The 26827-nt window shown below is 39.3% G+C and overlaps 1 protein-coding gene across 6 annotated transcripts in view; it reads right to left on the reverse strand.

The window, feature by feature from the left end:
• Nucleotides 1–24850, reverse strand: part of LOC148872576 (Cornichon family protein) — a 56081-nt gene extending 31231 nt beyond the window's left edge. For 2 of the 6 annotated variants that reach the window (XM_088970914.1, XM_088970913.1), the window contains exons 1-2: nucleotides 24492–24850; nucleotides 6832–7013 (exon numbers count right to left, since the gene is read on the reverse strand). In XM_088970914.1, coding sequence (XP_088827040.1) covers nucleotides 6832–7013; nucleotides 24492–24566 — 257 coding nt within the window. In that variant the 5' untranslated portion in view covers nucleotides 24567–24850. The remainder of the gene's footprint in view (nucleotides 1–6831; nucleotides 7014–24491) is intronic. The other 4 variants (XR_016107452.1, XM_088970915.1, XM_088970916.1 and 1 more) reach the window with 4 other exon arrangements.
• Nucleotides 24851–26827: the final 1977 nt, after the last annotated feature.

Consider the following 26827-nt stretch of genomic DNA (forward strand, 5'->3'; position numbering starts at 1 on the left):
ATTGTAGACATCATACCTTATAAACTTGAGAAATTTTGGAGGATACTAAAAATAGCCTTCCAAAGTGTAGTGAGTGAGGCTCGTCAGGATACCCCGACATCCCAACCAGATTTCACAACAGCCATGGATACTAGCACCACCTCGTCCCACAAAAAATCCCTCAACTTTTCTATCTTCTTGGCTCCCCTACAACTATCCTAAAAACAAACAAAAAGTAAATGGGTAAGTTTGCAAGTGTGGCCCTAATCAAAGTTATTCTACCCCCTAGAAAGATATAGTTCTTTTTCCATGTCACTAGCCTTTTTTCAAACTTCTCTACCACTAGGTTCCAAAACCTACTTTCCTTTGGATTTGCACCTAGGAGAAGTCCTAGATAGGTCAAGGGCCAAGCAGAAATAGGGCATTCTAAGCAGGCAGCAAAAGACTCCAACTCCCTTCCCTCTACATTTAGACCCACCACACAACTCTTCTCAAGATTTATTTTTAGGTTTGACATTCTCAAAGAGGCTTATTAGATTTCTCATATTCCTTCCCCTCAACAAATCACATCCCTCGCAAAAGATTATGATATCATCTGCAAACTGAAGGTGGGTAACCAAAACTTTATTTATTCCTAATCTCCATCTCTTATCAATCCAACCTTGACTGCTTTTGACAAAAGTCTACTAAAAACATCAACAACCAATGTGAAAAGGAAAGAGGACAATGGATCACCTTGTCTCAAGCCCCTACATGCTGAAAAAAGTCCTTTACTACTCCATTTACTAAAACTAAGTAATGTCAAGTCATCAAACAACCCAAAACCACACTTTTTGAGCACCTCTAGCAGAAAACTCCAATCCACTAAATCATTGGCTTTTTCAATATCCAATTTGCAAACAAAACCTTGCCCACACAATCTTCTCATCTCTTCCAAACTTTCATTTTCTATTAAAATTTGGTCAACTATTTGTCTACCATGAACAGAAGCACCTTGAGCTTGACTTATGATGCAGAGAAGAGCATTTTTTATCCTCAAAGATAAGACATTTGCCAGTGTTTTATTGATGGTTATCACCAAGCTGATTGGCCTAAAATCTTTGGGATGTTTGGCCTCTTTCTTCTTAGGGACCAGGGCTAGGAAAGTAGCATTTACTCCATGGATAATGATAGGGTGTTCCTCAAATTCTTTGAAAACTTCCAACAAGTCTCCTTTAATCATGTTCCAACAGTCTTGAAAGAAAGCCATGATAAAGCCATCTGGCCCTGGTGCCTTAGATCTATCCATTGAAAAAACCACTTGTCAGATTTCCTCCTCAAAACTCCTTTCCAACCACAACTTAATCTCTTCAGACAATGTAGGCCAATCCAAACTAGCCAACTCCACTTAACTATCTAGAGGTTTCCTTAAGATAGATTTGAAATGTGCTACAAAACAATTGGCTATTTCCTCTTGAGAGTCCAACTCCACACCATCCACTTCAAGTTTAGTCACCAAGTTTTTTTTTTATGAGTATTTTAATCACCAAGTTTTTCCTTCTTCTTCCATTGGCCATCTCATAAAAAAATTTGGTATTCCCATCACCTTCCTTTATCCATTTATGTCTAGATCTCTGCCTTCAAGAGATCTCTTCTCGCAAAAGAACCTCCTCTAATTCCTTTTTCAACCTCCACCTTAATGCTCTTTCCTGAGTATTCATGGTTCATCGAGATTCCTTCTCATCCAGGTCCTCTATTTGGGTCATCAAATTGGATTTTTGTTCCTCTATCCTCCCAAAAAGGTCCCTATTCCACTCTCTTAAGTTCACCCTCAAGCTTTTCAAATTCTTATGAAACCTTACCCCTTTCCACTTCACCCCCCTCATATCTTGATTCCACCATTCCTCAATCTTTTTTACAAAATCTGGATGTCTGTATTAGTGAGATTTCTTTTTCTTCCCTATCTTCCCTTGGGAGTTTCTCTTTTCTTCTCTCTTTATCTTGGCTTTTCTTTAACAATCTTTTTTTTTTATCAATAACAACTTCAGCAAATTTATTAAAATATCACAAGAATAGTTACAACAAGGAAGACAAACACTCTTATCTTCTAAAAGCAACTTAAGTCCACAAAGAAAGAAAAGGAAAAAGAAACAATTTAATTACAGATTAGCCCAAAACATTACATCCCTTTCTATCCCCTGTTTAGCTAGCCCATCAGCTATATAGTTAGCTGATCTTTTAACCCAACTCACCCTGATTTCCATTTCCAGCACCAGCCACTTGAACTTCCTTCTCTCATTGTCGTACTTCCATAATCCACAGTTGTCTTTCCTCAGCCACCCTATCACCACCTCCAAGTCCCCTTCAATTATGAGTTTTCTGACGTCCATCTCCTTAGCTTTCTGAACTCCTTCAATAACTGCCAAGATCTCAACTCTAAGAGAATCCCCCACTCCAATTGGACCTGAGAACATGGCTGAAATAACCCCGTTCTCATCCCTAAAAACACCCCTAATCCCTAAATGTCCAGGATTCCCCGTACAACTCCCATCGAAGTTCAATTTTAGGAACCCAGCAGGTGGGGGTGTCCAAGACACCTTCACAACTGATTTGAACTTCACACAGCTTGCAATTTCACCCTTCCTCAACATATCATCCACTGTGTAGTCTGTGAATAGCTCTAGAGATTTCATCCATTGTACAGCCCTCAATTCTTCAGCCCCTCTCTCTTCATCCAAGAAGATTCTAAGATTTCTTTCCTCCCATAACGACCAGCATACTGCAGACCTCAGTCCTCTCCACATGGTCCTTCCCCGTTTCACGCACCACCTGAACAAAGAAGGAGAAAAAAGGCTCTACAGATCTGAAGGAGGGTTCCACCTGCGCCCAAAGAGAGAAAAAGCCAATTCCCAAATTGGCTTTGCAAATTGGCACGACACCAGTAAGTGAAAACCAATCTCCCCATCTGCTTTGCATAGAACACATCAATGAGGGGATAAGCATGTATTGGGTCCTCTTCTTTTGAAGCAAATCACTAGTATTGAATCTTTCCAGATAGGCTTCCCAACAAAAACTACCAACCCTAGGAGGAATTGGTCTGCGCCAAACCTCATTAACCGGAAAAGGGGAGGTTGCAGGACTTGTGGACTGACATAAGACTTTGAAAAAAGAAGCACAGAAAAAAGAGCCTCTCTAGCTATAGTGACTTGGACCCCGTTTTAATGTTTGGAAGAAATATTCTTCCCAAATGATCGCAAGAGTGTCAGGTGGCATTCTTATAGTGACTGATTTTTTTTTTTATCAGCAACTCAAAATTTAGTAATTGATTAAATTAAAAAAGCTTATACAACAAGGAGTAGTGGGCAGAAGGAGATGCCCGAAAGAAAAAAACACTAATTAAAAACCAGCCCAGAATATTGATTGTCTTTGAATCCCTTGTTTAGCTAGTCCATCAGCTATACTGTTAGCTGATCTCCTAACCCATCTAATTAGTATCGAAATGTCTTTGGATATCTGTTTGAAGTGCCTGAGTTCATTTCTTAGTTTCCATATTACTCCTTCCCCCATTTTCAGCCAGTTTACAACAATCTTTGAGTCCCCTTCAATAATCAGCCTGTTAATCCCATTTCTTTGAATTTTTCAACACCATACACTTCTGCCATCAGTTCTGATCTCACCACATCACCATGCTGAATAGGACCGGAATGCATGGCTAAAATATTCCTATTCTCTTCCCTTATCACCCCACCAATACCCGATGGGCCAGGATTTCCCATACAGCTACCATCAAAGTTTAATTTCCTCCATCCAGCCGCAGGAGGGGACCAGACCTCATTTGTTTTAGATTTTCTAGAAACAGTGTTAGCAATTATTCCCCAAGATCTGAAAAAATCTTCTGATATTATTAATAATCTTCAAGCTGCAAAGGTTAAAATCACAGGCATGAAGCCTGATGAAGTACTTCAATCAGTCGAAGTTCTACCTAATGGGTTTTGGACTAAAGTCTGTAGAGAGACTGGGCTGAATGGCCCTAGTCCATTAATGTCTTGTTATTAGTGCTTCTTAGTTGTTTTATTTGATAATGGACCTTCTCTTTATGGGCCTATTAATATTTTTTTATGTTTTTTAAGTATGTTGATGAGTCGGCCGCCCACTAGAGCAGCAGTTGTGTGGACCTTGTGGGAAGAGAGAAATGACAGAATCTTCCAAGAGAAAGAAAGGAGCAAACGACAAATTATGGAGTGTGTAATGACTAGGGTTATACACTGGCTATGAACGTTGGAACTATTCAAAAATTTCACATTTTATGATATTTGGAGGAATTGGCCTTTAGTGGCTTCTAGCTCAGTGCAGAAGGTTAAGGCAAGGTTGGCTTCAACACCTCCCATTGAAGGATTTCTGAAACTAAACTTCGATGGGAGTAGCCAAGGCAACCCAGGCCCAGCTGGAATTGGAGGGGTCATCAGAGACAAAGGAAGGAAATTTAAGAGCACTCTTCTAAGGACCAGTGGGGAATGGAGACTCCTTAAAGGCAGAATTGTATGCAGCCCTACAAGGCGTACAGATTGCAAGAGAGTTAAGATTGGAAAATTTGGTGATAGAAGGGAACTCCAAGGTGGTGGTGGGTTGGTTAAAAAAACCCAGATTCAGTGATTTGGGCTTACAGAAATGAAATGAAGAAATTCAAATGGATAACTCAGCAGATGGATGTTACAATGGGTGGGGAGGGAGGCAAATGCTTTTGCTGATTCTCTAACTAAACAAGGAGTAACTAGGATCAACTGTACTGGGCCCACTTGTAACTTTATGATGTTTCTGTATTAATGAGTGAGGCTGCTCCTCGCACCTCATATTGGGATGCTTGTAATGGACTATTTATCATTTGTTTTTTAATGAAACCAATTGAATTTTTATCTATCAAAAAAAATAGTCAAGGTTGCATAAATAAGCACAAAAGGAATTAAAAGGAAAAGCATTAAGGTGGCATCTGACAACAGCTGAACTAAGAACTTGAAGATAGCAGGAGACTTTCTGGTAAAGTGAAAGTCTCTGGCTGGTTTTAGCAGAGACCTGGGATCAAATTCCACTTTCATCAGGATTGGGGAGATTGAGAGTTTAGGGGAGGGCTACCCCCATTGTGTAGTGCATTCCCCTAGGGAGAAACTGAACTAGGGACTGAATGATAAATGCTGAAAAGGTTTCAATTCAAAAATCCCCTCATATTCAGGGTATGTGGTACATAATAAAAATTTTAGGGCTAAAATAGTTACCCTAGTATTGGAATCTTTTCAGCATTAAGCATTAAAGAGGAGAAAGTTACTAAATGATGTAAACCCCTTTTTGAACCGGAACACTTCACTCAGAGCCCAGTAGAGATGTTATCAAATACTAGGGTGGCAATTTTCAACGCAACCCACTAACCCGCCCAAACCAACCATTAATTGACGGGTTGGGTTGTACCCATTTAATCCTGGGTCATTAGAGGATTGGGTTACCCAATAAAGGAAAATTTAATGGTTTGGGTAGTTTTGGTCATGGTTATCCAATGGGTGACCCATTAGCCTCTTGTTTTAGTTCAGCACTGATAAGGAAGATCTTCAAACTTTTGCTGGAGCTTAGGCTAAGTAGCCATGAATCTCAATCTCAACTACCCAAAGAAATCAAAGTTTTGATCAAAGAAGCCCAAGGTCTCTCCCCTGAATATCCGTTACCAGAGAAGGTCTGCTTGAAGCTGCAGAAAAGTCTCTCAATTAAGCACTGTCACTCTTTTGTCAAATTCCAGTAAGCTTCAAATATGGAAGCTAAGCTACTATCTATGGAATGCCTGGTTGGACCTCTCAAATGCTGTTGGAATACGATCTTCAGCAACCCAAGTGAAGGTCAGCAAAGACCTGGTGAAGCTCTGCCAGATCTCAACTGATTTGCTATTTCCATCAGATCTCAACTTATTCAAATCAACCACTTTCTTATACAAAACAGGCTTGATCAGGCACGATTTCAATAAATACAATCTTGCTGTGATTGCTTAAAGAAAGCCATCGATCTAGTAGCCAAGGTCAAGATAAATGAAATTTTTGACAGTGGAGAAAGAAAGATTTTCTTAGATCTGAATAAAGCAAAAATCACGCTCTCCATGGGAAGTCTCAGATCAAAACCTCTCTCTTTCCAAAGCTTGTTGAGTGGGTGGGCAGTCTATGCATTTCTTTTCTGTAACTTATGTTAGTTTTTTTTCCTTTACTGTGCTTTTTTATAATTTCTATATTTTTTTCTGCAATTTCTATTACGTTTTCCATCTTCCATGTTTTTTTTGTTAGCTTTTTCTACAATTTCTGTGTTTTCTTTCTGTAATTTCTGCTATTTATCTTCATTTTCTGTGTTTTTATAATTTCTGTTATATTTTCCTGCACTTTTTTCCTATATTTTATTATTTTTTGTTAATATTTATGTTATGTTTTTCTATAATTTGTGTTAGCTTTTTGCATTCTGTGTTTTTTATAATTTCTCTTTTTTGTTTTCTTTGTATTATTATATAATTTCTGTATTTTTTGTGTTTTAATGAATTAAAAAACAAATTAATAGGTTGGGGTGGGTTGGGTTTGGGATGAAACCAACCCATTTAATTTGCACTAGACTGGTCATTAATGGGTTTGCGGGTTATATGGGTTGGGTTGAAGCTCAACCCAAACCCAACCTACCTAATTGCTACCCCTATCAAATACCACCTAAGTGGGACTGCAGTTTTGAAGACATGCAGCTAGGAGTCAGAAACAGATTTGCAACGCATATTCTCAATAATGGGAGCTAAAATCTTTTTCAAAGCAGCCCTGTAATGCAATCTATGTGTTAGTAGATAGGTCAACAGATGATACGTACAATCTTACATGATAGAAAGTCACAGGCACTGTTATCAGGAACAAGAACCAGTGCCACGTCAGGAGGAAAATGGTACATAGCGCTCCTTGCATCACAAATTCTGGGATAACCACAAAATTAATCCGAGATGATGTATCATAAGGGTTCAAGGCATCAAATTCCAAATCTGACAAGCAAATAAGCTGCAGAAAAATTTGCACAATTTCTAAAACCAGTCAATTGGAGGAGCAACAATGTGAACTTGCCCATTTGCAAAAATTAAATATAGTTAAAGAACTTTCTTTAACAATGTTCAGAAAGTTCAAAATTGAACTAGGGAACAGAAAAATCAAATGACAAGATCTTTTTCTTCCAAGAAACCCCTAACAAGTATGATCACAATTTGGTTCCATTCTCAGATGGTTAGTTTAAGAATTAAAGATTATGCAACATATAGGAAGCAAAAAGAGATCAAGTTTCTCAGCATATGAACTCCAGAGAAGAGTAAGCAAGGTTAAATGCTGATAGCAACTAAACCATACTGCTTATGAAAGTATTAAGTATAAAAGTTAAAAAGACTAAATGTACAATAGAAACTATCAAACTAAGGAACCTAACTACAATATAATGCCCACTGTAGTTACACATAAATGAGACAAATATTTACTTTCAAATATCATTGTTCTAAAATTAACCTTGTAATTAAAATTAAAACCTTCACCTTACTGTAGATATTTTTAATCAACACCTGCAATAGATGTTAGGAAAGAGATCTAATTACAAATGATATTAAGAATAAAGGTAGAAATGTACATATAATACCCACTGTAGGAACCGTATTCCACATTCTCTTGCTGCCACTCTCATGCACTGGAACTCTTAACTTCTATCCTCTCAATTATGCCTTTCCCATCCATATAGACTCTTTCATACACATAATAGCATAGTTAACTAAATTTAGATAAAATTATTTAATAAATAGCAAATAGCTTTGATAAATAAAGTCTTCACGTTATATATTACTGATTTAAATTTAAAAGTATTATAACAAATAAATCTTCTTATAAATAACGTTATAACAAGGCATTAACAATCTACTTTAGAAACTTTCCAGTTTTTATTTACTTATATTTTTATAGGTAGTAGTTATTTACTTATATACCACCAAATAATTGAATGATGAAGTTACAGTGTATTTAATGGAAGATGTGAAGCACTAAACCAATAAAAATTCTGCTTGCTTCTACTAAGAGGAAAAAGAAACTTTGTTCCTTTCACTGATAATGGGAAATTTAACTACAACACAAAAATGGGGGCAGAATATCCAAGATCCTCACGTGAAACAATGACAAGCCCAAAATGGAAAGAGAAAATATAATAAAAGACAAAGTCAGAGCACTATAGTCCAAAAAGGACCAATACAAGATCTGATAGGATGTCAAAATGGTCCTAGCAACTGTATGTGCTAGCTTTTTTTTTCTTTTGACTCTCTAACATTGCACTCTGTTGTCCTGTCTGTCTTTAATAAAATCAGGCCATTCTGATCCACCAAAAATGCCCTTCCCAGTCATCAGAGACCAAGAAATGGTCTAGCTTAAAACAAGCAAAACTAGAACCGTTTGAAATTGTTGATAAGAAACTAACAAGAATGCCTTAACAAATGTTGAATTTCCCATGCTGGTAATTGCCCTCTTCCCCTTATCTTTTGATGAGAAAATTTGATGATACTAGATGTCTAGAACTGCCTCCCACACACCATGGCCTCCCCCAAGTACCTTGGATCTCCTCCTATAACTCTTTTCACTAGGATAGGATAAAAAATGTTGGTAAGACCCAATGGAAGTATTACAATTTCTCATGTTTTCCACCACTTCAGTGTTTCAAATCATGATTACACACACCAGAGACACCATAAGCTGGGAAGAAAGGAACATCTCATATTCATAAGTCATAACACAAACCCATCAAAGAACGTCATACATGCTGCGGAATGTGGGCCATAAGTAAAATGTTCTTTCTTGGTATATAATGCTTAATGGGACTGGGGGAATTAGTGTTAGGTAACTGCCTAACTCGGGGCTTTTTGAGGAAGCCTGCCTCCTGAAACGAGAGAGAAAAGAGAGTGAGAGAGAGAGGGAGAGACTGAATTCCCAGAATCAATGCTGACTCTTCTGGACTTCCTTTCCTTATTTATAACACTCAGTTACAACTTTATTATATCAGCCTCTCCACTTGTCAAGTTTGTCATGTAGTTTGTTCGAGTGGTTGGCTTTCAGTTACATTACTTAAAGGCTGACGTGGCCTTTTCTTGTACACTTGTCCCTCTGTTCCACTTATTTGTGTCTTAACAGTCCCTCCTCCCTTGAAAGAGACCTTGCCCTCAAGGTCAAGATGTGGGAATCTATTCTGTAAGTCCAAGTAAGCTTCCCAAGTTGCATCTTCAAGTGGGAGACCTGACCATACCACCAATGCCTCTGGTTCGATGTGATGCCCTTTGCGTATCCACCTGAAATCTGTTATCTAAGTAGGCTCAGTTTGAACTTGGCCATCTTCCGAGAATGATGGGAGGGTTGTTGTTATTGCTCCCGTTTTTGGCCATTTCTTTAATAGAGATACATGAAATACGGGGTGCAATTTTGACGTCACTGGAAGGTCAAGTTTGTATGCCACGGACCCAATGCGTTCCACAATCCAAAATGGGCCGAAGTACCTTGGGCTCAGTTTGTTCCACCCGCAGCCTGCTACTGAAACTTGCTTGTATGGTTGTAGTTTAAGGAAGACTTGATCCCCAACTTGGTACTGGACGGGCCTATGTTTTCTGTTGTAAGAGTCTGTCATCCATTGTTGGGCTCGACGGAGGTGGAATTTGAGCTCTTGTAACACCATATCCCGCTGGAGGAGTTGGTCTTCCACTGCTGCTACTGCTGTAGACCCTTTCTCATGTGGAAGTAGGGTAGGTGGGTCCCGTCCATATAGAGCCTGAATGGAGTCATTCCTGCTGCATTGCGATACGTGGTATTGTACCACTATTCCGCCCAATGGAGACACTTGAGCCACTGACGTGGCCTATCCCCTACAATAGCACCTTAGATAGGTTTCCAAACTCCGGTTGACCACCTCAGTTTGCCCATCTGTTTGAGGATGGTAGCTGGTAGACTTGAAGAGTTTCACTCCCTGTAACCCGAAAAGTTTTGCCCAGAAATGACTCATTAAAATTGGGTCACGGTCTGAGACAATGGAGTTAGGGGTACCATGCAGTCGTGCCACCTCCTTAGTAAAAATCTCAGCCACCATTGGAGCTGTAAAGGGGTGGGAGAGAGGGAGAAAGTGGCAGTATTTGGTGAATCTATCAACAACTACGAGAATGGCGGATTTGCCATAGGAAAGGGGGAGCCCCGTTATGAAGTCCATGAATATATCAGCCCACACTTGTGTAGGAATTGGAAGTGGTTGTAGCAGACCTGCTGGACACTGGTATCAGCCTTATTTTTCTAGCAAATGATGCATTCGGCTATGAATTTTTGGACCAAATTCCGCATGCCTTTCCAATGGAATTGGGTGGCTAGTCTCTTGTAAGTGCGCAAAATTCCCGAGTGTCCTCCTGCTAGTGATGAGTGGAACAATTCAAGAAGTTGTTGAATATGGGCTGAATCCTGTGGTATAACCAAACGACGTTTATATAACAGCAAGTTATCCTCCACTGTGTACCCTGGGTGGCTGGTAGGGTCCTCTTGGACCTGTGAACGCAGCTTGCTCAGTTGTAGGTGTCTTTCGGCTTCCTCCCTTAACTGATTCATGAAGGAACACGTTGAGCCCTTGAGAAGTAATGGAAATAGTTGTGGTTGGCGTGACAGTGCATCTGCCACTTCGTTAGTGTGCCCTGCCTTGTATTCAATGACATAATCATAGCCGAGTAATTTGGCTATCCATCGTTGTTGTTCCAGGGATAATACTGACTGCTCCAACAGAAATTTCAGGCTATGGTGGTCAGTTCATATGATGAACCTCCTCCCTAGAAAGTAGGGTCGCCAGCACTGGACTGTGAGAACAATTGCTATCAGTTCTCGTTCATATACTGACTTAGCCCATTTTTGTGTTGTCAATGCTTTGCTGAAAAACGCTAGTGACCTTCCTTCTTGCATGAGAACCACACCCATTCCCTGGCTTGACGCATCACATTCAATGATGAAGTCCTTTGAGAAATCTGGAAGTGCGAGCATCAGTGGGGACAGGACAATTGTTTTGAGCATCTCGAAGGCTTGTTGGGCCTCCCTAGTCCAGCAGAATCCATTCTTCCTGAGTAAACTTGTCAAGGGGGCAGCAATCAGCCCATACCCTCTGATGAATCGCCGATAGTACCCTGTTAGACCCAAGAAGGCCCATAACTCCTTAACATTTTGAGGTTGCGGCCAATTTATCATGCTTGAGATCTTTTCTGGGTCTGCCGCTACAGTGCCGTTTTTTACTACATGCCCCAAGTAGTGTACTTGAGTCTATCCAAATGCACACTTTGACTCCTTTGCAAAGAGTTTATGAGTCCTTAGTAGTTCCAAAGTGATTTGTAGATGCACTAGGTGTTCGTCCCATGTAGCGCTATAAACAAGTATATCATAAAAAATAAAAATAAAAAATGGTATAAATTTGCGCAAATGGGGTCAAAATATATCATTCATAAGTGCTTGGAACGTAGCTGGCGCATTGGTCAACCCAAACGGCATGACCAAAAACTCATAATGCCCATCATGTGTACGAAAGTCGGTCTTGTGGATGTCACCCTCATGGACCTGAATTTGATGATATCCCGATCTCAGGTCTAGTTTGGAGAATATTGTGGCCCAGTTGAGTTCATCTAATAGTTCATCGATTACCGGTATGGGAAATCAATCTCTCACAGTAATGTTGTTCAAGGCCCTAATGTCTATACAAAACCGCCATGTCCCATCCCTCTTTTTCACAAGTAATACCAGGGAGGAGAATGAGCTATGGTTGGGTTGTATAATTTTTCTATCAAGCATATCTTGCACCTGTCTCTCAATCTCTAGTTTCTGAAAATAGGGGTAATGATAGGGCCTTACATTCGTGGGTGCCATTCCGGGCAGCAAGGGAATGTAATGATCATGGGCACGTTCCGGTGGTAGTTCCTTAGGCTCTCGGAAAATCACTAAAAACTTCTGAAGTAACTGTTGTAGTTGTATGTGGGCTTCTTCAGATCTGCTGGAGTTACTTCCTTGGGTTAGAATTGGGCCGTTCCCGTGGGAGTCTATCTACATTAAAATGATGTGGGTTGGGTCTGCTGCCTGTTTTCTTAGGGTGGCAAGGCTAATGGACCCTGGATCCTTGGACATCTGCCCTTGAATATGCACCTGTGATTTTCCCATTTGAAAGTCCATTGTGAGACGGGCCCAGTCACATATCACCGGCCTTAGTTGCCTTAACCATTGGACTCCGAGAACTACATCTGCTCCACTGATTTCCAAGGGATGTAGATCTACCTCGAATTTGTGTCCTTGTATCTTCAGTTTGAATCTTGTGCATGTACTATCACACACCAAATTGCTCCCATTAGCTATGTGCACCCGGAATGCTGTATATGGTTGGACCGGAATCCCTAGTTGTCTGACCAATGTTTGAGTAATGAAATTGAGGGTGTTGCCACTGTCTATAAGAACTGATACATGACGCCCGTGTATCAGTCCGGTTACTCTCATAGTTTGAGAGGAGGTAAGACCGGTCAAGGCTTGCAGGGATACTTCTGGATATTCTTTTGTCCATTGCTCCCATTCTTGTTTGTCCACTGGCTCGTCGATGTCTATTGACTCCTCTACGTTTTCGGTTTCAAGCCGAAGGAAGAATACTTGTTGGATCTTGCAACGATGGCCCGACCCAAATTTGTCTCCACACGCATAACAAAGGCCCTTTTCTCGTCGGGCTTGCATCTCGGCCCAGGTTAACCTCTTGGCTGGGCCGAGTGGGCCTGAACCGAAGTTGGCTTCCTTACTTGTGATTGCCACTCCTAGTCTAGACTCCGGTTTACCCAAGATAGCAGGTTCCGGATTTGGTATACCTGGTATGACCGCAGCTCCCAGGGGTCGATTAATCCTTCTAAATCGAGTTTGTCTTCATGGAGTCGAGCTAAGGCTGCTGCATCAAGAACGGTGGTGGGTTGCATGGCTTTAACCTCCAGCTGCAGTTCTTCCTTTAGTCCACCGACAAAACTATCGACCAGTGAGTTTTCTGGCCACCCTTGCACGCACACAGCTAACCTCTCGAATGCCATCTGATAATCTTGGATGGAGTCCGTCTGTCGTAGCTTGGCGAGGCTTTAATCATAGTTTTCAAAATCCGAGACACCAAATCTCACAGTTAAGGCATCGGTGAAGTCCGCCCACGTGGCTCTTGGCTGTTGTCGCCGATACCACTGGTACTAAACAATCGCCTCTCCTTCCAAGTGCGTAGAAGCTAGTGGAACACGATCAAGTCCAGGCATATTGTGGTGATCGAAGTACCTTTCGGTTCGCAGAAGCCAAGACGTGGGATCCCCCCCTGCGAAGACGAGAAACTTGATTCTTGTCGTTCTGGTGGTTCCTGATCTGCTTCGATGACTGGTGTCACTGTGTTCTTCTTGCCCTTCCCCGATTTGGAACCGGGGGTGTCTGTTCCAATCGCCCAAGCAAGGACGCGAAGCTCTCTTTTATTTCTTTAATGTCCGCCGATAATCTTTGCATTTCTCCTTCCATGTTGTCGACTCTGTTCTCCATCGAGGACGACCTTGTGCTCAGCATCTCAGCTCTGATACCAACTTGTTAGGTAACCGCCTAACTCAAGGAAGCCTGCCTCCTGAAACGAGAGAGAAAAGACAGTAGGAAAGAGAGAGAGAGAGAGAGAGAGAGAGAGAGAGAGAGAGAGACTGAATTCCTAGAATCAATGCTAACTCTTCTGGACTTCCTTTCCTTATTTATAACACTCAGTTACAATTCTGTTATATCAGCCTCTCCACTTGTCCAGTTTGTTTGAGTGGTTGGCTTTCGGTTACATTACTTAAAGGCTGATGTGGCCTTTTCTTGTACATTTGTCCCTCTGCTCCACTTATTTGTGTCTTACCAATTAGGGCTGGACATAGTAGGGCTGAAAACTTTCATGGTATCAGAGCTATTAAATCTGCCCTAGGTCTTCATTGTTTCCTATTCTCCTTTTTTTCTCTCTTCTCTGCTCATTTTTTCTTCTTTCTCTGAAACCCTAGCTCTGGTCATAGTTCACTAGAGTTTCTCTTTTCTCTCTAGGGTTCTGTCTTGGAGTTATAAACCAAGGAGACCCTAAGCTGTTTGGCTATGGACTGTTAGTACATGAACTAAAGTGAATAGTCAAAATGACTACTGGGGACTGCGGGGTCTAAAAGTAGAAGCTCAACTGTGAAACAGTTCAAGTAAGTTCCCTGAGGTTGGACAGTGAAGGGGCTGCTGTCCAAGAGTCTTTAATCAGGTTGGACTGAGGGAAGTCATCGTTCAAGAATTTCTTAGACTGTTTACTAACTGTGAGCTGGAGTGTTCTGTCAACATTTGGACTGAAAAGTACAGCTTTTTTCTCTTCACATTGAGAGATCTTTAAGTGAACAGAACTTCAGAATGTCTTCAAGCACAAGCGAAATGACTTCTAAAGGACCTAGACCTACAGAGATTATCTCTAATGTTGAGAACCCTAGTCCTTCCAGCCTGCAAATAACAAGTATCAAGTTGGATGAGTACAACCAAGGTTCAAAAAATTGATACGATGCGCCCCGTATCGTATCTTTTGGGTCCCGATACACCTATTTACAGGTGTTCCGGGATCCCACTATTTTTTAATGAAAAATATGGGTATTAAACTACCCAAAAACCAAATTTTGAAAAAAAATAAATAAAAAGAAAACATGTTTCCGCATGGTGCAAAGTATCGCAGAGGCGTATCGATACTTTGAACCATGAGTATAACTACAAAGAATGGGCTATTGGAGCCAAGCTGTTTATCACTAGTTGTGGACTGCTAGAAAATATAAATGGAAAAATCAAGTAATTGAAAGAAAAGGAGACTGCACATGTGTCATGAGAATGCCACTGTTATGTCATGGCTATTATCCTTCATGACACCTAACTACTTAAGATAGCTAGAAACTGTTCAGCATTACTCTATTGCCTTTAAAATATGGTAGAAACTTTCTAACAGTTATGGGAAAAAGAGTGAATAGGTCAACCAAAGACATTTCAGCCCTAAACCAAGCAGACATGTCTATGGCAGCGTACTTTGCTATTATGGAAGGCCTTTAGGAGGAACTTGACCATCATCTAATCGGTGATGGCTGTAACAAGGATAAAGAGAGATGTGATAAACAGATTGAAGAAGAGAGTCTTCAAGTTTCTAGCCGATCTGCCACTATATGAAGGCATCTGATACCAAATCTTAAGAAGGGTTGAGTTGCCCACTTTGCAGCATGTGTTTTATTATCTGGTTAGAAAGGGAGAAATAAGAAGGAAAGAAATGAAGATTGATGCCCACATTCAATTTCAGCCAGCAGTCCTAGAGAAGGAAAAGAAACCTCAAAAGGGCTATAGTGCATCTGGAGACCTATGTATTCCTTACATGCCTTCAGGGAAACAGTTAGCCAATATCTTCACCAAAGGGTTATCTGTTGCCAGATTTAAGGAGTTGTTGTGTGAAGATATAGTTGGTTAGCCATGGGTGTGGGGTTCCATACCCACACTCAGGCTCTAGTGTGTGTGGTTTCATACCCACACCTAGTTGTTTCTAATTTCTTTTATTAGTAGTTTCTAATTTCCTTTTAGTAATTTCTAATTTCTTTAGTTTCTAATTTCTATAGGCAGGCTGACCTTATTGTTTCTAATTTTTGTTTATTTCCTATTCTTGTAAGGATCCTAAAAGCTATAAATAAAGGAGTGTATGGGGCGGCAGATCATTCATTACCGAACCCCTTCTTTTTTTTCTTCAAACCTATAATATAGTAAACAGATCTTCTTCTTCTTTCAAGTTGGTATCAGAGCCTTAGATCTAGGGTTTCACATGTGGATTTAATTCAGCCGACCACATGAGAATTGTTTAGGGCTGAAAGTTCAAAAAGATCCTTGTTTCGGCTGATTCTTGGAGGTTGCAAGAAGGCTTTAGCAGCTGTCCTAAGATTGGAGAGAGCTTCTTGTAATCAGGAAGAATCAGGCAGGAATTGAGTGATCAAGATCGATTCTTGATCAAGATTAAAAGTGTCGATCAGCTTTTTCTTGGTTCTTTGATCAAGATTCAAGGTGCTGACAGTAATTGATTGATCAAGTTTGAAGACTGAAGGTAGCAATCAGTTTTCTAGGCTTTTTTCTTCATAAAGTACGTACCTTTTCTTGAGATTGATACTCAAAAGGACTTTGTTATTCATTCAGAGAGGTGCGGATAGAAAATCTCAGGACTGATATCAATCCCAGGACAGTAGTTGACTGTTATCTAACTGCAAAATCATTGTCCTAGGTTGGCTGTTATCAGCCTTGAAGTTCAGCTTTTTCTTGTCACAGTAGTTTAAAGCCTCTTCTTAACTTAGAATGGAGTACAAGAACCAAGGGGAAGGTGCTTTTGGTACTGGTGGTTCAGGTAACATGACTGAAAACACCTTTCAGATTACAACTGTTAAGTTTGATGGATCAAACTACTTGGAATGGACCCAATCAGCCATGATGACTATTGGGGGTAGAGGAAAGTTGAACTTCTTGCTAGGGGATGTGAAGGAACCCTCCAAGGAGGACCCTACTTATGCTAGGTGGGTCCAAGAGAATTTTTTGGCGATGACAAGGCTGTGCAACTCTATGCAGCCACACATTAGCCAAAACTACTTGTGGGCCAAAATAGCTAAGGAAATATGAGATGTTATGAAGGAAACCTACTCTCAGCCTCTTAATGTTGCTAGGGCTTATGAGCTAAAATGTGAGGTTAAAAATTTAAGGCAAGGAGAGAAACAGGTCTCTGTTTACTTTTCAACCCTAAAATCTCTGTGGCATGAAATTGATCATCTTGAAACAATTGAGTGGGAGAGTCAAAAATATGCACAAACATATAGAAAGCAGGTTGAAACTAACAGAGCTTTTGAGTTCCTTGCTGGTCTGAACTCTAAATATGACATTGTGAGACAACAGTTGTTGACAAGCGATAGTGTGACTTCATCACAAGCCTATTCCCTAGTGCATAGTGAAGAAACTAGGAGAAAGGTTATGTTGCAGCAACAACCCTCTGAATTAGCCTTGATAGCAGTTAGACCTAAATCTGGGGGGGATAAGGAGAAGAATGAAGCTAAGAAGGACTTAGTAATGTGAACATTGCAAGAAACCTAAACATACTAAGGACACCTGTTGGAAGTTGCACCCTCATCTAGTTTCAGCAAAGCTCAGAAATAAGAAAGGGAATGCTAGTATGGTTAACACTAAATAGTACAACTTCATCAGGCACAAGAGATGCTCCTCTAGATACCCTAGCTGTAATCTGAGCTGCTCTAACTCAGCTAGAAAATGAATTTAGTAATTCAGCTCAGCCTACATCAGCTCAACAGCCTACTTCAACCCTTGCTCATATAGGCAAAAGAGCTACTACTTGTCATGCTTCTATCCCAGGTAATACTAGACCTTCCTGGGTAATATATTCAAATGCTTCAGATCATATGACCAGCATATCTTATTTAACACCTATTGTTTATCCTCTGGAAGAGACAAAGTTTCTATTGTTGATGGCTCTCTTGTACTAATTTCTAGCAAGGGAGACATCAAATTATCATATACCATCACCCTATCCTCAGCTTTGCATGTTCCCAAGATTAGTGCTAACTTACTTTCAGTTAGTAGTATTACTAAAAATCAAAACTGTTCGGTAACTTTTTTCCCTGACTGATGTATTTTTCAGGATCTGGAAACGAAGAAAGTGGTTGGAATTGGCTGTGAGATGAATGGAGTCTACCTGTTGGAACATTCATAGGAGGAGTAGAGTGAAGCAGGGAAAATGTTTGTTTCTCAGTCTTGTAGTAAGATTATGCTTTGGCACGACCGCTTAGGTCATTTATCTTTTGGATCTTTAAAAAGTCTTTTTCCAAACTTGTTTGAGTCAGTAGAAGTGTCTGGGATAAATGTGAAAGTTGTGAACATGCAGAACATAGTAGATCATCTTATCCTTTAAGTGATAAAAGACGCAACCTTCCTTTTGAGATTGTGCATACTGTTGTTTGGGGGCCCTACCATACTCCCACCATGGGGGGTATAGCTATTTCTTATTATTTGTTTATGACTATACTCGTTTTTCATAGGTCTATCTTATGTACTCTCGAGATGAGGTCCCCTCTTTGACCCAAGCTTTCCATTAGATGATCCTAACTCAATTTGAAACCAAGATCAAGATTCTTAGATCTAATAATGCAAAGGAATGCTTTGCAAAACCCTTGGCTTCCTATTTCCTTGATCATGGGATCATTCATCAGAGCACCTATCCTCACACACCTCAACAAAACGGGGTTGCTGAGAGAAAAAAACAAACATATTTTAGAGGTAGCTAGAAGCATTATGCTCAACTCCAATGTTCCCATACGCTTCTAGGGAGATGCAATCCGTACAACCATATACCTCATTAATAGGGTTCCTTTACGGGTCCTAAATATGCAAACATTGTTCAATCTTCTATATCCAGATAAGGACTTATTCACTATTCCCCTCAAAACTTTTGGGTGTACTTGTTTTGTTCAAATCCTTGGACCTCATCGCTCCAAGTTTGATCCCAAGGCCACTAAGTGTATTTTCCTTGGGTATACACAAAATCAAAAGGGATATTGCTGTTATGAGCCAGTTTCAAGGAAGTGCTTTGTGTCCATGGATGTCACCTTCTTTGAGGATATGCCCTACTATCATAAGGCTTCTCCTCAGGGGGAGAATAGTAAAGAAGGGATTTCAGTTTCAACTCCAAGAGTTCCTTTGCCTGTCCCAGTTACTGAGGGGGGGAGTTGCGAAGAAGGTTGTCAAAAATGCAGGGAGTTGAGAATGTATCACAGAAAGTGGTGGAGGCAGGTTGATTCTCATACTCAACAGCAATCCAAACCAGTTCCAACAGCTTCTACAACTCCAAACCCAAACACTACTATTGCTCCCACTATTGATCCCACTGTTACAGAGGTTCAGCCTTCACCAAGAGATGACCTTAATCTTCCAATTGCTATTCGTAAAGGGAAGCGTCGTTGCACCTCATCCACTGCCCATTGCATCTCCAAGTTCCTTTCCTATAATTATCTCTCAGAATCCTACAGATCTTACTTAGCATCTATTTCTGCTATTCCTATACCCAGAAAAGTGCAAGAAGCTCTTTTGATACCTGAATGGAAGGAAACGATGCAAGTAGAGATGGATGCTGTTGTCAAGAACAACACATGGGAACTAGCTAAACAGCCTGAAGGGAAGAAACCTGTTGGATGTAGATGGGTGTTTACTGTGAAATATACTGTTGATGGTACTGTAGAGAGGTATAAGGCCAGATTGGTTGCAAAGGGATTTACACAAACTTATGGCATAGACTATAAAAAAACCTTTACACCTGTTGCAAAAATGAACACTATCAAAATTTTTCTATCCATTGCTGCAAACTTCACATGGCCACTATTTCAGCTGGATGTTAAGAATGCCTTGCTCGACTGAGACTTGCAAGAGGAAATATACATGGAATTACCCCCTGGTTTTTATAGTATAGAAGCAGGAAAAAAAGTTTGCCTTTTTGAAGAAGGCCTTGTACGGGCTGAAACAATCCCCGAGAGCTTGATTTAATAGGTTTAGACTAGCTTTGGACAAATTCAGATACATATAGGCTCAATCAGATCACACTCTCTTCTTTAAGAAGACAAGTCATTCCCTGACTCTACTTGTAGTCTATGTAGATGACATTGTGATAACAGGAAGTGACATTAGTGAAATTGAAACCCTTAAACAGCACCTTTACAAGGAATTTGAAGTGAAAGACCTAGGAAAGTTACACTATTTCCTAGGAATTGAGGTAGCTCAATCTAAGCATGGCATTTTCATCTACCAAGTGAAGTATGTTCTGGACTTATTGGAAGAAACTGGTAAGTTAAGAGTGAAACCTACCGATACTCCCATTGAGCTTAACCATAAGATAAGTGCAAAAAGTGGAGAACTCCTTGAGGACAAGGCTATGTACCAAAGGCTGGTTGTGAAACTTCTTTATCTCTATCTAACCCAACCAAATATTTCTTATGCCATCAGTGTTGTCAGTCAATACATACATTCTCTCAGGACCACCCATCTCCTTGCAGTAGAAAGGATCCTTGCCGGCTTAAAGAGATGTCCGGAGAGAATTATATTCTTCAATAATAATGGTAATATGAAAATAGAATTGTATACAGATGCGGATTGGGCTGAATGTGTTGATGATAGGAGGTCTACCTCTGGATATTGTGCATTTGTGAGGGGAAATCTTGTTTCGTAGAGAAGCAAGAAACAAAATGTTGTTGCTCACTCCAGTGCAGAAGCGGAATACAGATCCATGGCCAATGGTGTTGCAGAAGTGTTATGGCTGAGATCCTTGCTTAATGAGTTGGAGGTTGATTATGAGAAGCCTCTGATGTTGTATTGTGATAATCAAGTTGCAAGCTGCAATTAATATTGCCACAACCCAATACAGCATGACAAGACTAAGCATATCGAGGTTGATAGACAATTTACCCGAGAGCAAGTCGCATCTCAAGAAGTATGCCTTCTTCACATTGCCTCAGACATGCAGTTAGCTGATCTCTTAACCAAAGCAGTCACAAAAGGCAAATTGGAGACAGATCTACGCAAGTTGGGCATGACAAATATCTACTCCCAACTTGAGGGGGAGTGAAGAAATAATTGGTTAGCCACGAGTGTGGGGTTCCATACCCACACTCAGGCTCTAGTGTGTGTGGTTTCACACCCACACCTAGTTGTTTCTAATTTCTTTTATTAGTAGTTTCTAATTTCTTTTATTAGTAGTTTCTAATTTCTTTTTAGTAGTTTCTAATTTCTGTTAAGTTGGGCAGGCTGGCCTTATTGTTTCTAATTTTTGTTTATTTCCTATTCTTGTAAGGATCCTAAAAGCTATAAATAAAGGAGTGTATGGAGCGGCAAATCATTCACTACCGAACCCCTTCCTTCTTCTCTCTCTCTCTCTCTCTTTTCTTCTCTTCAAACCCGTAATATAGTAAACAGTTCTTCTTCTTCTTCTTTCAAGTTTGTGCAAGCTGAGCATGATAGATATCTATGCTCAATTTGAGGGGGAGTGTTGTGGGCCATAAGTTACTGTTATATGGGCTAGGCTATAATGTTCTTTCTTGGTATATCTTCCTTATATACTGTTTAATGACCCTGGGCTTATGCTATGTACTACCTACTAATGGGGGGCAGCTTTGTACCTTCCTGTATTTTGAAATCTCTCATTTAAATACAAAGTTAGGACTGAAAAGAGTAGCCACCACTCACTTTAACCTAGGGCTGAAAACCTTCAATACATATATTACATTCTTAGATATTCTGAATATTTTTTGGACAAACCAATAAGAGTCGATTGATCTTGATAACACAACCATAGTGTGAAAGATCATACTTTATGAGCAATGTTTTGAAAATCGTAATTGTATCGTAAATCATAAGATCATTTCTAATTTTTAAAAACTTGCCAAAAAAATTAATATAGATGTGCTTAAATGGAAAACATAAATAGAGAAGTGATTCTACTTCTTTTAATTCATACCTACCACATATGTACCTAAAACAATAGAATTTACTACTTGTGCAATATTAGTCTAAGATGACAAAATCAACTTTGACTTGAAAGTCAAATAATCCACATACAATGGCTCTATATCCTACATATGATGGAAAACAAACTCAATGTATGGTCTTAAATAACAAAACTAAATCAACTTCTAATAAGGTTCTTAAAACAAGTCGCCCTTGACAAAACTAAATATAAATAAAACAAAATGACAAAGCAGAGAACTAATTATTAGTTCAAGGTAGCTCATTGGGTAAAAACTTTGGACAGCTTCCAAGATTTCTCAGTCACTGACATCCTAAGAGCTTGGACTGAAGTAGCATAATCTGTGAGAGTAAAAAAAATAAGAGTGGAGTGGAAACCTCCAAAAGGCAACAAAATCAAATTGAACTTTGATGGGATATCCCTTGGCAATCTGGGTTTGTCAGTAATAGGAGTAATCAGAAATTCTGCAAGGAAGATTTTGGCATTGTTTTCAGGGCCAATTGGGATGGGAAATTCCTTGAAGGCTGAACTGCTGGCATTACTACATTGTCTCCAGATGGAAAAGCAGTTGAGATTTAGGCAAATTGAGGTGGAAAGAGACTCAAAAGTAGTCATTTCACGGTCAAGTTACAACAGACGTACTCCTTGGACTTTCAAACATGTGATAAGGGATGTTGAAAAGATTGCATAGGATATAGAGACTGAATTCAATTGGGTCAAAAGGAGTGCAGATGGGTTAATTAATTCCCTTGCCAAACAAGGGGCTTTGAGGCAGCAACTATTCCGGGCTTCTATGTATCTTGGGACTGAAAATTGTACTATTTTGGGGATGAAAGTTGGGACTGACACTCCCATCACCAAATTGTACTAATCTCTGTCATTCAAACATAATAAAATAAAATATATTTCCTTTTGATCGAAAAAATTATTAGCTGAATTGATTTAAATTACATCAATCGTATAAATCATAAGATTTATGAATCAAATCGTAGGATTCAAGCAAAAACCGCAAGATTTTTGCAGACTAGGATTCACACATGATATTCAAATTGAAACCCTTGGGATTCATAATTCGAAACGTGAATTGTATCATAAATCATAAGACTTTGACAACACTGTTTATGAGTTTATTCTGAAATCCAACCATAAGTATGCTTTTCAAATATATTGAGGTCAAAACCATAAAATCAAAATAAATAATTATTACAAATGATTAAGTATGGTTTTATTGTCAACAACTACTGAATGCAATGCAAATGCAGCATTACTACTTAATAGCAAGCTTTTAAAAGAAGGGAAAGTACCTTAACAAAGGAAAACAAGACGGTGCATAATTAATATTAAGTAATAGATAAATGAAAAATATTTCTCCTTGAACAGTTAATCAAATCAACTCAGCTGAGCCCTGTCCAAACTATATGGGGTTAACTACATGAATCTTGTTCCACCATTACACTCTGTTCAGTGTCATATCCAAAGTTAAACTATGGACCTTCAAATCATTTATAATTACGTCGCCCATGTCTTTTTTGGTCTTCCCTCAACTCTTCTAGACCCTTGAACTTGTAACAAACCACTTCTTATTGGTGTTGTAGATGATCTTCTGGGATCCTATGGATAAGTTGATTTTTTATCCTATATTTTTCTAGTTTTCCCACTCTTCATCTCAACGTTTGCATTTTCACCATACCGCCCAACACTATCCTCCATATAACATCACAAACCTAATAACCATTTTATAAAATTTTCCTTCTAGCCTGAGTGGCATTCTACTACATAAAGCTTAAGATGCACCCTCCATTTTGCCAATCCTACTCTACTTCTATGGGTGACACCTTCCACATTATCTCTCTTATTTTGGATCATTGAACCAAAGTAACAAAATAGATAAGATTGAGATATCTCTTGCTCACCTTGAACAATTAATGTCAAAGCAAAATCAAAGACATAGCCAGCTGACAAGATTCTCAAAGAACCTAACTAACTACAGTAGTAACAAAACTGCATTTGGGATCAGAAAATGCAAATCAGCAGAAGAAACATGCACTCAACTCAATGTTTAGTAGAAAATGAAATATTTTCCATTTTTTCATGAGATGTGTATGAAGAACATTTCAGATGTTCCGAATTGCTAGTTGACAGCTTGTTAACAAATTATTTTATGTTATATATAAAAATGCAACAGCATGGAATGATGAAACATCAAATAGATAAAGCTCAATAACCACAAATACATAAATAACTGAAGTTCTCCGACCATAAAGCCTAGTCTGCAACTTTTAACGTGAAGCACATGCGCAATCAGAATAATCATAACCAGAGCAAATATGAAGATAGCCACCAGCTTCGGTGATATCTAAACAGTACAACTGCAACAACTAACTGACCGGGGATCTCAGCACAGATGGTGGCTCCATACTTCGTTTTTTATGATAAACAATATAGAGAAAGCACGCAGTCAGGATTTATTGAATTTGGGCCCAATAATTTTTATGAAATCAAATTACTTCGGCTCTAAAATCCACATTTACTCTGAAGACTAAAAATCAAGAGCAAAGTTATACACGAACTTTTCATCAGAGAGTGCTAAAAAGAGAAGCAATCAGTACTTATACCTAACATATTCCATTTCCTTTTTTTCACTACGATAGCATATTTCATTTCATCTATCCTAGGCAAAATCAACAACAATCATCCAACCAGAGCAAAACATGTGTAAAAATTGCTTTAAATTTTAAATTTATAAAAAAAGGGCGTCTCTATGTGAATTTATGAAAAGACGAATTGCAGAAGATACAGAACAAGCGAAATATTAGTCTTAGAGAAGAAGCAGCTGTAAATTAACCAGAAGAAGAAGAAATAGAAGAAGACAACTAGATTATAGGAGTCGGAGATACCTGGTAAATGACCAGTGCGAGGAGGGCTATAGAGACAAAGAAAGAGATTAACCAGAGTAGCAGCTCCCACGCCATGTTGTCCGATCAAACCGCAGATACACCCTTTAGACTGTCAACAATTCGAGAAGTTCGAAACTTCATTCCATGAATTCCACTTATGAAACTACGATCAAAGTATCTTCAATCAAACAACATTAATAACAAGTAAGAACTTCGAATCCGTACTAATGGCGCATCGATGTGGTGGAGTGATGGTCTGATGTAGTCTTTTGAGGGCTTGGAGCACTGGAGCAGAAGCGACTGAGAGAGAGTGAGAGCTACATTGAATTTAGAATTTTCCTGTGTTTGGTGTCCTAGTGAAGACTACGTATTATTTATCCGATACCGTTGGATTACTCCACATCAAAAGAACAGGACTACAATCAAATGGTGAAAATCCAGTGGCCGAGAGCTTTTATAAGTGGACCGTGGGTAGCTGGTCGTTTTAATGCTTTTGGTCCGAATCCAACCAAAACCGGCTCCAGTCCGTTAAAGACCAACGAGGCGGGGCAGGGGGAACAGGGAAAGTCAGTGGTCCATCACGCGCATCTTGATCTGATACAATCCCCCCAGTGGGTCCAGTGGGTTGTGAAGCAACGAAGCTCTGTTGGGTAAAAATCCGGAAATTTGGAAATAGGTAGGGTGTCAATGGACCGATTTTGGATTAGACTCCATCCAAACCAAAATCAAATTGTACGGATTGAACTGACCAACAATACATGTTGAATTGGACCCATCCAGACTTAATGAATTTTTATTGGATTGGATTGGATTGAGACAATATCTGGATTGAAGATAAGAATATAGGTGTCAATGGACCAGTTTAAGTTAAAATCAATCTAAATTAAAATAAATTTGAAAAAATTGGACGTTCAAACATTAAGTTGGACCAGTCCAAAATATTCATTGGATTAGATTGGACTCCATCCAAACCAAAATCAATTTGTACGGATTGGACTGACCAACAATACATGTTGAATTGGACATGTCCAGACTTAATGAATTTTTATTGGATTAGATTGGATCTGGTCCAATCCAATCCAATCCAACTCAATGAATTTACATTGAGTTGGACCCATTTTGGATTTTGGATTGGACTCCATCCAAACCAAAATCAATTTGTACGGATTGGACTGACCAACAATACATGTTGAATTGGACCCATCCAAACTTAATGAATTTTAATTGGATTGGATTGGATCTGGTCCATTCGTAATGAATTTATATTGGATTGGGTTGGATTGAGACAATATCTGGATTGAAGATAAGAATATAGGTATCAATGGACCAGTTTAAGTTAAAATCAATCTAAATTAAATTAAATTTGAAAAAATTGGACGTTCAAACATTGAGTTGGACCAGTCCAAAATATTCATTGGATTAGATTGGACTTAGTCCATTTGTAATCAATTCACATCTGACCAAATCCACTCCAATTGACACCCCTATAAATAGGCTTACATGATGACTTTCCCAAAATATCTAGAAGGCCCAAGTGATTGACCTGTCTTGATGGAGCCGCTTTTGAGAGTTGAGACGCTCTGCCTACGATGGCTTCCACTCACATAAGCATGCTTTCGATTTTTTGCGTGAAAGCTAATTTGGTTCCAAAGTACACTGATCACGCTATGCTTGGTTTGAAGGGAATAGTAGGGAAATGAAGGGAAATGCAAGAAAACCTATACAAGATTTGTGAAGGTTTTCCTTCCTTTCCTTTCCTTTTACCCTACTTTTTCCTTCAAACCAAACATAGCCAAAGGCAGAGAGGCATAAGCCTTAAGGTAGTTTAAGGCATAAATATTGAAGTATGCCAAAATCTTTGAATTAAAAAAAAAAAAATCTAGCATATTATAGGGGATTTTGTTTGTAATGGAGTTAAATATTTTTTTTTCACTATGGAAAGCTATGTGACATTTTAAATCAAACCTTTATCACCCTCATCCCAAACAGAAGAATCCAAAATCTGTAAATTAAATCAAACATTTATCACCCTAATCCCAAACAAGAAAAATCCAAAATCTGTAAATGACTACCATGTCTGAAATTTTATCTTTCATGAAATTGCTTCAAGCCTTAGGGGGCAATTGATAATGCTTTTCAGAGGTTCGATGTCTGAAAAACGTGCTTTTCAAACATCGGACACGTTTGGTGTTGCTTTTGAAAATGGGTATGAATCTTGTTTTCATATTTGAAATTGTAAGCTTGCGAGCCGGCTCTTATAACGCTTAGAGAATGAGTCCAAAGTCGAAAATACCCCAAAAAAAATTGAAAATGGCATGATTTTGCCCTTGTTAACC

Source organism: Nelumbo lutea, chromosome 2, assembly GCF_056320005.1.
Source record: "Nelumbo lutea isolate HS-2025 chromosome 2, American lotus-T2T, whole genome shotgun sequence".
Classification (NCBI taxonomy): domain Eukaryota; kingdom Viridiplantae; phylum Streptophyta; class Magnoliopsida; order Proteales; family Nelumbonaceae; genus Nelumbo; species Nelumbo lutea.